This window comes from Penaeus vannamei, chromosome 9 (assembly GCF_042767895.1).
Source record: "Penaeus vannamei isolate JL-2024 chromosome 9, ASM4276789v1, whole genome shotgun sequence".
NCBI classification, from domain to species: Eukaryota; Metazoa; Arthropoda; class Malacostraca; order Decapoda; family Penaeidae; genus Penaeus; species Penaeus vannamei.
Genome location: NC_091557.1, coordinates 17,523,887 through 17,535,776, shown reverse-complemented (window position 1 = coordinate 17,535,776; position 11,890 = coordinate 17,523,887). Strand labels below are relative to the sequence as shown.

At 43.7% G+C, this 11,890-nt stretch overlaps 1 protein-coding gene across 1 annotated transcript; it reads right to left on the bottom strand.

The window, feature by feature from the left end:
• Window positions 1–642: 642 nt before the first annotated feature.
• On the bottom strand, window positions 643–6,057 carry LOC113804937 (sulfotransferase 1A1; the record flags this gene model as incomplete). The annotated part of the gene is given in 7 exon segments (XM_070125410.1): window positions 643–766; window positions 1,121–1,287; window positions 1,435–1,561; window positions 1,725–1,938; window positions 2,313–2,458; window positions 2,854–3,043; window positions 5,997–6,057. Coding segments are annotated over 6 exon segments (955 nt in total), but the record flags the coding sequence as incomplete, so codon positions are not given.
• Between the last annotated feature and the right edge of the window lie 5,833 nt (window positions 6,058–11,890).

The following is an 11,890-nucleotide window of genomic DNA, read 5'->3' as shown; positions in this document are numbered from 1 at the left end:
GAGAGAGAGAGAGAGAGAGGGGGAGAGAGAGAGAGAGAGAGAGGGGGAGAGAGAGAGAGAGAGAGAGAGTGAGAGAGAGAGAGAGAGAGAGAGAGAGAGAGAGAGAGAGATAGAGAGAGAGAGATAGGGTGGGGGTATAGGAGGGAGAGAGGGAGAGAGAGAGAGAGAGAGAGAGAGAGAGAGAGAGAGAGAGAGAGAGAGAGAGAGAGAGAGAGAGAGAGAGAGAGAGAGGGAGGGAGGGAGGGAGGGAGGGAGAGGAGAGAGAGGGAGGGAGGAGGGAAGGAGGGAGGGAGGGAGAGAGAGAGGGAGGGAGAGAGAGAGGGAGGAGGGAGAGAGAGAGAGAGAGAGAGGGAGGGAGGGAGAGAGAGAGAGAGAGAGAGAGAGAGAGAGAGAGAGAGAGAGAGAGAGAGAGAGAGAGAGAGAGAGAGAGAGAGAGAGAGAGCAAGACATTCCTGGAATATTTACATTTTCGTTTGTATACAACAGAGTAATGTTTACCGATATATTACAAAAAGACAAATTGTGCTGGTTCATTTAATTGAAGGAAGACAGCTCAAACGACTGGCATTTCCAGAGTAAAGTGTTAAACGTGTCAAACGTGAAAGGATAAGGTCTCTAATCGTCTCAAACACCAGTGCTTACCTTTCCTGAAGAAACCACCTTCCCTGTTCTCGACCTCCTTCTTGACCCCAGGGTTATCTGGCCTTTTGGTATTGGTGAAGTTGTTTCTTGACTGCATCTCTCCAAAACTGGTATAACGCTCAACCTGGATGAGGTGGTGTAAAAATAAGAATAAATCAGTACGTAAAAGATGGAGAAAACGTCCTGCCCTTATCAACAGAAACATTTTAAGAACGCCACGAGAAGGGACAGTTTTACGTGATTGAGAACGACACTGAAAAAGCATCTATTTTTGAGTTTCTTAAAGACGTTCCTGGAAAAGGAATGGGGAGAGGGAGGGATTAACATATTTTGTAAGACTGAGAGCAGGGATATGGATTAACTCCAGCAACATTAGATTTTAAGCTAAAAAGGCCCGAACTCAAATAATATCACATTTACCATCTCATGTGCAATATTAAAAATAGGGAAAAAAAACTTCAGAATACAGAAGAATTACATTGGCTAGTTGTTCCGAAGTAAGGTTGGTACCCAGGAATTCATTCAGTCTCCGGAGTTCTTTCATAACGTCAGACCTTAAATCTTCATAGAAAAGAAAATGTAAATTGGGGTGGTTGCGCTTCTCCCAGGCTTCCTTCACGTGTAGCCAGTACGGTCCTTGAACCACTGTAAAAACGAGGAAAATATGTAGACTGTATACACACACACAAATTCACTCACTCACTCTCTCTCTCTCATACACACACACACCACATCACACCACTCCGTATATGAGTAAGGTTAACGTCTTCTTCCGGAGAACGCACATCTTACCGTCGCCATCAATAAAGTAATCAACGAATTGCTCTAGAGTGCCACTGTAATTGTTGTATTTGAAGAGACGACTCATGTGGTGCAGTGACACGACCACATCTCTGGGGTTCCTCGCGATGTATACACACTGGAAGAATATATACTCTTATCTTAAAGCCCCGGTCTAAAGTACTGTGCTGGTTTCGTTATATCTGAACATGCTGAATTTGGACGAGACCTGAGATGAGGGCAAATTCCAATGAAGTGGCTTCATTTGTCTTATAATAACTACTTTAGTTAAGTGTAATTACTTTAGTGTGCTCAAGCAAGTCCGGGTGAAGGACAGAGAACGGATAATGGGTTTTGAGGGCTCTGGGCTCCGGCAACACTCCGGCCATCTGAATGTAGATTCCACGCGTGGCCTCCCCGTCCGGACACTTCCTCTTGAAGTCGTCCAGCATCGGCTTCAGTGGGTGGTTCGATGTCACAGAGCGAAAAGCCTTCGGGTTAATGTACATATCTGTGCTGTTCGAGAAGAACAAATGAATTTTTCGAAAATGTCATAAATTTTTAAACACACACACTTCAAAAACAGTAATTTAATAGGCGATTATTTTTATATTTACTTCCTAAGAAATTAATTTAATCAAATTCACAAACAGATATGGGAAATACCTTACAGACGTAAGTCTACACAGAGGTACTCAAAATAAACAGCTGAGATTCCTCTACTTGTAAATGCCACGGAGAGAAGGAATGTATCGTGAATGAGCAATAATTGGATCGGTGTGAAAAGTGTAAGCATTTGGAGGTGAGCTCAGCCGCTTTCTCATTTCTTGTCCAATCAATCGTGCTTTCTCTTGAATAGGTGGATGTATGTGTGAAAGACGCCCACTTACTCAATAATCGGGACACGGTCAAGAATGGGCGTGTTGGCCAGCGGGTGGTCGAGGTTCGGGTTGTTCCTCATCGTCCACAAGATCTCTTGGAGCCACGTGGTGCCCGTCTTCAGGAAGCCCGCCACCACCACGTCCTCCTCCTTCCACTGAAGACACGACTGTGCTGCTTTTACTCTCGCATGGCATTTCATGTCAAGAGAATGCCATGCATGCTTTTCTTACCGGGTGGCTGTCTTATCTTGAATGTATTCCTGGCAGCCATGCCATATATATTGGCAGGCAATTCCGGAATACATTTTTATATAAAATAAATGCATGTACATGTTGTTAAATAAGAATCCTTAGATGCAACTCTTTTTTGATGGCATCTTTTGCATTGTATGCATGATTCTAAAGAACTAAAGAAATTACTTGTGTTATAAATCTGAATATAGACAAACATATGTAAACTATACCCATACATATATATGTACACACACACACACACAAACACACACGTGAGTGTGCTGTAATTATCACAAAAATACCCAAGTGCACTAACCCTGAAGTTGTAGATCTTGTCGGCAGTCTCCGCGAAGGCGCCCGGGAACAGCCAGTGGCCGGGGCGGAGGCGCAGCAGCCCGTCCGCCCAGGGGGTGAAGTGCCGCTCCAGTCCCTCCAGCTCTGGCTTCGGGACCTCAACCAGCTCATGTCCGCTCTCAGTCGTCGTGCCGGCCATATCCACAGAACGTCTACAGAGTATATTGAATGTTCTTCATCTTGGCAGTGTGCTCTAGGTAATAATGTGTAATTAACAAGAAGACATTTGTCTAGTCTAAAACTGAATGCACATTTCTATTAATTTACTTTGATTTGGTCCCCTCGTTTTCTCGTTACCTGTTTCGTACTCAATTTTACCATTAGTAAGCTTTTCAAAAAGTTTTTCATCGGGCTTCTACCACCGGGGTGTCCTGAATGAGTCTTATTGGGAGACGGGGGTACAGGCCGTTATTTCGTTAACATAAGAGCTTATTTCTTCCCTTATTTGTTAGAAGAGGAAAGGAATATGTCGAAGGAAAGAACCTGTAGGGGTGGGGCACCCCCACCCCTACAGGCTTTTCTATACGCCCCTGTCTATCATACATGATACACAGATCAAGTACTCATACTTGCATAACCTATCTTAACAGAGCTCTCATAAATGAAAAGTATTATATTTCTTTGCCAGTCATATTCTCTCTCTTTCCTAAACAATCATGGATACCATGCATGCGTTCGCACTCGTATGAACCGATTCTTCTTCAGTGAAGGTTGTTTCTTTAGAAATACGAATGTTCCCGATGACTATAACACCTAAAGAATTTATTGCGATATCTTCGTGCCCAGCTTATATGCTGAAATTGGAGCAATGAAATTTATAACAAATATGCGTTCATATGAGATAGGTCTATTGATCTCTCATGGATTCCCTAACATTTCTGTTAGGAAACGCTGTGCTATAGAATGACATGCTTATTTCCGCTCAGTCGAGCAAGCACAGTTCGACCTGCACAGCATACATGTATATTCTCGTCCTAGTATTGAATTGAATTTTATGGCCTGGTAAAACATAATCAAGGAGTTTGGTAAAAGAGATTTAATGTTAGAGCGAAAAAGTCTTAAAAGGGAATGCACTTGGGTACAGCACTGGTTATGTTTATACAAAATAGTTATTTGCACATCTTTATAAAATGTTTTGGGAACGTTCTCTTGTCCATCGAAAGTATTTTCCTTTTTCTTCAATGTGGCAGATTTGGAGGGGAATGCAGTTATTGCAGTACACTTCCTCTGTAGATATCAATAATATTCCTTCATACCCAAATTTTGGTACTGACTGAGTAAATATCGATATGAATATTGGCACTGTCCAAAGACTAGATATCAGCACATACTATATTTTGACGATACTGAAATTGATTTTCTGTGTCATAATCAAAATACGGTTAAGAAAGATTTTCATAGGGCGATGTTATGGAATAGTTAATGGTCAAAACAAACATATGCGCCATGCATCAAAGGTCATACATCACGAGGATAAAGTATTGTGGCGAAAATATTAAATATAGGTGAACAGTTAGATAAAGGTTGTAGAGCAAAGTTGTAGTTAGTATGGTTGTGAGAAGGGTAAACAAGGTGTACGAAGGCCGTTCAGGACTGACACAAAGGCAGCCTTTCATCCTTTCAGTCCGGCTTTTACACTTCAGGATGTGTATGGAAGAAGGGGATGAAGAAGAGAAGGAAAAGGGAAAGGGGAGAAGAAAAGACCATTCAAAATCAGTTGAGGCGAGCGCTGAGGTCCAAGGTAGGGGTGATCCTCTACCTTGGGCCTTTGTTCTAGTCTCTTAAGCCCCCCCCCCCCCACGACAACCCCTCGCACCCTCACACAAGGGATTGGGCGATATATGATAGAGGTAATCACCATGCTTGCTCTCCTTCAACGTGCTGTAGAACAGAGTAAACAGTCCATGTGCATAATCAGTCACGGGGAAGGTCAGGATGGAATAGGGGGAAGCCGGTCAGACCCAGAGCGCATGATTTAGAGCTCATCTTATCGCGATGGGTTGGCCTTTTCCGGTTGTCATGGCGACCACCTTCCTTCCCAAAACATAGTAAGGCAATTATCATGATCATGATTATCATTATCATCATGATCGTCGTCATTAATATCATATGATCATCGTCATCATCATCAGCAGCATGGCTACTGTTATTTTATGATACTTTTTATAATTATCAATATCATTATTCCACATGTTAAAGAGACAATTTACAGATAAGAATATCGCGTTAGCAGATGATAAGAGACGTGACGTCACGCTAGGGCGTGACGTGCCCAGTCAGCCCCTTCATCGCGCCTCCGTCACGTTTATCAGATGTTACGACACAGGGCGGTCATGTGATCTGAGATCATTTCAGTTTTTCATATGCATACACTTACATATGTGCCTAAGCATATATATCATTGGTTTGGTCCTAGAAGTCTAGGTTTTATGTAACCATTTAGAAGATAGAAACGACAATTTTAATCAATATTCATACCTTCCTTTTAAGGAAGGTATCACTTGCCACATTGGAAAGAGGGTCGTATCGTGCTCACGAAAAAAATCACGATGAAGCAACAATTGCACCCTACTCCACACGACACAAACCTGAACTCTCAAGATAAATTGCGGCTGTGACAATATTTATAAACGAAAGAACCGACCCTCGATATTTGTGAGATTGACTTTAGCGGTGTTGCCAGCGAGGCGTTAACGCCGTCCGTCTTTTTATGCCGTGCAACTGGTGGAAAACATTGGATACATTTTTCGTGCCACTAATGAAGCTGAAGACAAACTACTATGGCTGCTATCCAGTGAAATATATTAACAGGTAGCTTGAATTAATAAGCCTAAATTGTTATAAATAAAGGGAAGGTCTAATACATTTTACTTATAATTAATGATTCGGCCTTACGCTACTGGTTTTATTACCATTCATAGATTAAACGATTCGTCCTGTTCTCTGTTTTGTCATCCAGACGTAAACTAGAATCGTAAAAACGATGCGCTGCTTTAAAGAACATTTATATGGGAACTGTGAAATGTTTTCACCCGCAAGAGCTTTATATGCTGTCATCTAAACTTTGTATAAATGAGTGTTTATGTAACTACCTACTGTGCACACCTGGCGTGTTCGGCGAAGCAGCTCAAACTGTCGCCCACAAGCAGCGAGCACTTCTCATTTTCCTTTCTGCCCCCCCCCCCGACCTTATCAGTGATTTAGGAGTAACTTGAAGCGCATGCGGAGGGCTGAACATACCAATATCCAGGTGTGCTAACATCTGTTATTTAATGAGACTGTATCCTGTGACAGATTTGCAAAAAACAGTGACCTATGTAAAAACTGAAATATGTCACTTTGATTAACTGTCATCTTTAGCCGAAAAGCATTTTTCTCCGTGTGTAAATTTATTTACTTTATTAATAGTGAATCTTTTAGACGGGGAAGGATGACTTTATTCATGTTGTGACGAAGCAAAAAAGCTTCGTCTCTTTTGGGTGGTTTGACGGTTGTCAAAATGCGCGGCCGAAAGATCGGCTTTTAGTGGTGGATATCGTCCACAGCGACGTCGTCCGCCCGTGACATCAGGAGACGCCACCCGTCCGGACGATCTAGGGCGGGAGATACCAATCCCTGGAGCTGCGCCCCCTGGCCACCCGAGACGGTAGCCGGACGCCGCCCGCCCACGACGCTCGACGATCGCGGTCCTGAACGTCCCCTTCCTCTCCTCTTGTCGGAGACCTCCCCAAAGCGAAGAGAGGGGTGGGGTGAAGAGGGCGCTGCAGAAGGTTCCGCTCCCGAATGCACCGACGAAAAGGTAGCATCAGCAAATGTTCTAGAAGAGCTAGGAGACACGACCAGGAAACCGGGGAATCGCCCTGTCACGCCAAGAAGAATCGGCGTCCACGAACACCCGGAAGGCAACCAGAGCCGAGATGTCCTTCAGGAATGACCCATCCCCCGGCGACCGCATACACAACAAAAGGATCGAGGAGAGGAGGAACGAACAGAGGTGGCTCTCGTTGAAAAGGTGCGAAGAGTTGGCAGACGTCGTCGAAGTAACAGCTCGCGCGGAGCCGTGTTTTGGTGAGGAGGTTCTGGGAGAGACGTTATCGCTGCGGCCGTGTAGGTCTTTAAAAACTTGAGTATCCTATGATTGCATTCGGACATGGCTCGAAAGCGAGCTGCGATGAAAGCATATTTTTTTTTTGTCAATAGTCTTGCATGTGATTACTTGATATATTGGGGTAATTGTATTGTTGCTATATGTTCACTGTAACCGGTAACTCATGAATGGATAGAGGAGAGAAAGAGGACTGGGGAAAGTGAAAATATAGACAATAGATATGAATATAAATATAGACAATAAATATGAATATAAATATAGACAAAAAATATTACTAGAACGAGAGAGAGGGGGAGGCAGGGAGGGAGGGAGGAAGAGAGAGAGAGAGTGAGAGAGAGAGAGAGAGAGAGAGAGAGAGAGAGAGAGAGAGAGAGAGAGAGAGAGAGAGAGAGAGGGAGGGAGAGGGAGAGGGAGGGAGGGGGCGGGGGAGGCAGGGAGAGAGGGAGAGGGAAAGGGAGAGGGAAAGGGAGAGGGAGAGGGAGAGGGAGAGGGCGAGGAAGAGAGAGAGGGAGGAGGGAGAGGAGAGAAAGAGGAGAGAAAGAGAGAGAGAGAGAGAGAGAGAGAGAGAGAGAGAGAGAGAGAGTGAGAGAGAGAGGGAGAGGGAGAGGGAGAGAGAGAGAGGGAGAGAGAGAGAGAGAGAGAGAGAGAGAGAGAGAGAGAGAGAGAGAGGGAGGGAGGGAGGGAGGGAGGGAGAGAGAGAGAGAGAGAGAGAGAGAGAGAGAGAGAGAGAGAGAGAGAGAGAGAGAGGGGGGGAGGGGGGGAGGGGGGAAAATAGATAGATAGATAGATAGATAGATATATAGATTGATAGAGAGGGAGGGAGGGAAGGAGAGAGAGAGTGACAGAGAGAGCTACACAGCACGGCACAGCCCGCGCCACGCTACCTACCCCTCCTATCAATAAACAGCTGAACCAGAATTGTGTCTCCATAAACCCACCAAATCAGGGCAACACAAAACCCTGACAGATAGAGAGGGAGGGAAGGAGAGAGAGAGAGAGGGGGGGAAGGGAAAGGAGGAGAGAGGGAGAGAAGGAAGGAAGGAAGGAAGGAAGGAGAGAGAGAGAGAGAGCGAGAGAGAGAGAGAGAGAGAGAGAGAGAGAGAGAGAGAGAGAGAGAGAGAGAGAGAGAGAGAGAGAGAGAGAGAGAGAGAGAGAGAGAGAGGGAGGGAGGGAGGGAGGGAGGGAGGGAGGTAGATAGATATAGAGGGAAGGAAAGAGAGAGAGGGAGAGAGAGAGAGAGAGAGAGAGAGAGAGAGAGAGAGAGAGAGAGAGAGAGAGAGAGAGAGAGAGAGAGAGAGTGAGTGAGTGAGTGAGTGAGTGAGTGAGTGAGTGAGTGAGTGAGTGAGTGAGTGAGTTTGGGATGTGATTCCCACAGCGCCCTGCGTAGACTGGTGTATCTTTTGCGCCTGGCAGCGGCATACCCGCTGGCCAATCAGTTGCAGTGTAATCCAGCTGTGATACTTTGGCATACTACAACTACTACATGGCAGTTGTTTTAAGAGTGGTAGCAGGCGTGTATTACAGAATGACACGTTCGCCACGACTCTAAAGCCCTTTTACATAATTATATAATGAACCTTTTCCATTCTTTCCTGTAATCATTTTCTTTTTTTTATTTTAAATGTCATATTTCTTTTTTTTAATATAACAAAATAAATAAAACAAGATAAAAAGTGAAAGAGCTAAACAAACCAAGAATAAAACGAAATCAAAAAGTTAAAAAGGAAAACATGAGATCTGCTCTGTATGTCCTCAAAATTTGTAATACATATAGCACATTCCAACTGGCCTCTTAAAATGGATGAAAGTATCCTCATCTCTCTCTCGTAGAAATAACGAAAACAAAACCTCATGGAGCTCCGTCAGCAACACTGCAGATCAGACGAGCCAACAACCCAAGAGAGTGATACGCGGCTTTTACGTACTCTTGTGTCTTGTCTCAAAATAGTTTTACATAATATAGATAAAAAATAAAATAGATTAAAATGAAAGTAAAACTTCATTGACCATTAAGAGGTGAAATAAAATCGAGGCCGTAAAAAGAAAGCTAAAATGATATGTAAATATAAAAACATGTTGCATGTGTCATAAGGCACCGAACGAAACTATTGTGATATATATGATGTATGAGGCACAAAGAAAACAACCTCATAAGATTCTGGAAAATATGCCAGAAGGAACCGAATGAGCAATAGAATAAAGATATCCAAATCTACATAAAAACAAAAACATCCAAGACAAAGAAGAGAGATAAAGGGATTATAAATATAAACAAGAATAATCTCATTGACCGAAGGAACATACTGAACAGGTACAAACCGATCAGAACATAGGATAGGCAGAAAGAGAAACAAATGAACAAAGAACAAAAGTCGAAAGAAACGCAAAACAAAAGGGGAAACACAGGGCCAATCTCAACCCGCGGCGTGCAGAGCCGGCGACGGAAGGAAAAACAGTAAAAAGAAAAGCTTGTTCCGAGTCGACGAACACATCCATCTGCGACCGCGGAATGAAAAGGAATGATTAGACACGCACCCGGATGCTGCTGCGGGAGGGGGTTCCTTACGTATTATTAGAACATGTGGGATTTTCAATTTTCTTATCAACGGCTGGGCTGAGGTGCTCAGTTGTCAGCAGGGGGGACTCGCCTAGTCTGGATTCACACCATAGTAGGGCTACCTCACGTCCACTACAACCCCTCCATCGCCCACCGAGCGGCCAGCACAGGTGAGCGAGAGGCTCCACCAGGTGGTGAGCCAGGTCACAAGGCCTCCCTAGTCGACTTCAGACTGGCAACCATGACGTCAGGGGGAAGGTGCTGACTGTGCTTGGCGCTCAGGTCGAGGGGAACTCAGAACTGTCAGCAGACAAGGGAGTTACAGCACCAAAATCACATCTGAATCGAGAGAGCATTAGTATATTCATTCTTTACAAGAGACAGCAGGCGAGTACATGATTACAAACTCGGGAATATACAAAACTTAAAAGAAATAAAAACGTAAGAACGAAAAAAACAGGAAACTTGAAAGCTAACCTTAAAACTAAAACTCGCAACAAGCCTTAAACTAAATGAGACCAAGACAAAAGTAATACTTAAAACTAAGAAAAACAAAACTTAAAACCATACTTAAAAATACCTCACAACCACAAGAATATACTATTTAATAAAAAGAAACAATGCATATTCCATTTAAAATGAAAAGCATTACAGATATAAAATAAAAGCATTACAGATACAAAACTAAAATAATTGTTACAAAAATAAATAATACGGTCACAGGCAGCTAACTACCGAAGCGGTGCTTTGACACTTGTCCAGGGCGAGCAGAGTTCGCCGTGCAGGCAGGGATGAATGGGGTTATACCTTGCCCTCGCACGTCTACCACGACAGACGTGTGTAAAGGGAGCGGACGCACTGCCGAAAGCAGCATCATTGCACCTGGTCCTCCGGCTTACCTGGACGCTGCTAGTTCACGTGGCAGCTGTCCAGAGTCTCACTAATACTGCAAGGGCAGCATATTGCACCAGAGTTGCTCAGAGCCATAATGTTGCGAGCATAGGTTCCATCTGGTTCTTCCCGTGGTAGGAGCTCTTCCGTCAGGAGGCGGAGGAAACCGCCGGACGATCACGTCCCTCAGTCTCCTAGAGACAGGGAGTACCCGATTCTTCGTCTTACCTCCTCACAACTTCAATTTTGCGTGATCAAGCCTCCTCGCAAGCTCGTCGTAAAGCTTTTTCTCGTAGAACAGGGAGGCTCGTTTTAACCGTGGCACCAACAAGCTCCTGCTTTAGCTGCTCCATCTGTTCCTCCTGCTGTGGATCCCGCTTATCGCAATTCCTTTCACCATCTTGAGTAGGGTCCTGAACTGCAAAGACACATGATACTTATTGCGTCTCACCTCTAGTAAGTACCACATTGAAAGGTTGCACACAAAATATCACTATTATTACCGTAGACTGTTAATACAAGCACGGTTATTAGTTGCCATTATGCACATATCCAGTAATCACGGTAGAGAGTAAATTAAAAAGTATTGTTATCACACGCACTCACAGAATGTACTTTAGTAAACACCTTAAGTACAATAAGCAAGTATGGGTATCGCGTGTATGTACATTACACATTAAGCACATGTACCTAAACTAATAAGCTTATCATTTGCACGCATGTAAATACGTAAATACGGTAAGCACAATCATCTTCAAAGCGCACGCACTGGTGATGAATACAAAGCACGGGCACGGTAAGCACAATAAGCACAATCACATGAACATTGCAACAAGCACAATCTAAAATCTCACGCACTGATGTACATGGCACAGTTAAACTTACAAGCCCACACGCACTTTAAAGGCAACTACACTGAATGCACTCGTTGACTATTTTGTATACATCACTGGTAAACAGGAGCACTAGTGCGGGTAAATTACTGCCTACAACACCTTACCGTCAGCACAATTTTAGTTACAAATGCATGTTCAATTAAACACGAACACTTAATCATGAACACACATACTGAGCTTACCATCAGCACCAAAGGTCAAATACATATGCATGTACTTTCATGAAACTTTTAACTTTAATACGTATTTAGTAGTTATGAAGACGATCGCATATATGAAAACTTTAAGCACAAGCACTGTTACCATGATCACAATTCCAGTAATTATAGCTGAACATGAACATTTTTAATCACTACAATTACAATGTGTGAAGTGAGTGTGTTCAATGCGTAAGCAGGCAAGGGCAGTTTCCCAACATCTATTCTTATTGGATGGTATTGACCAAGGAGAGATGGAAGGTTTCACATTACGTAGGTTATTAGTGGTAAGGCTAGACCAGAGACTTTGGAAAGAGACTTTGCCGTCTTGTTTTTGGAGATATTCGGTC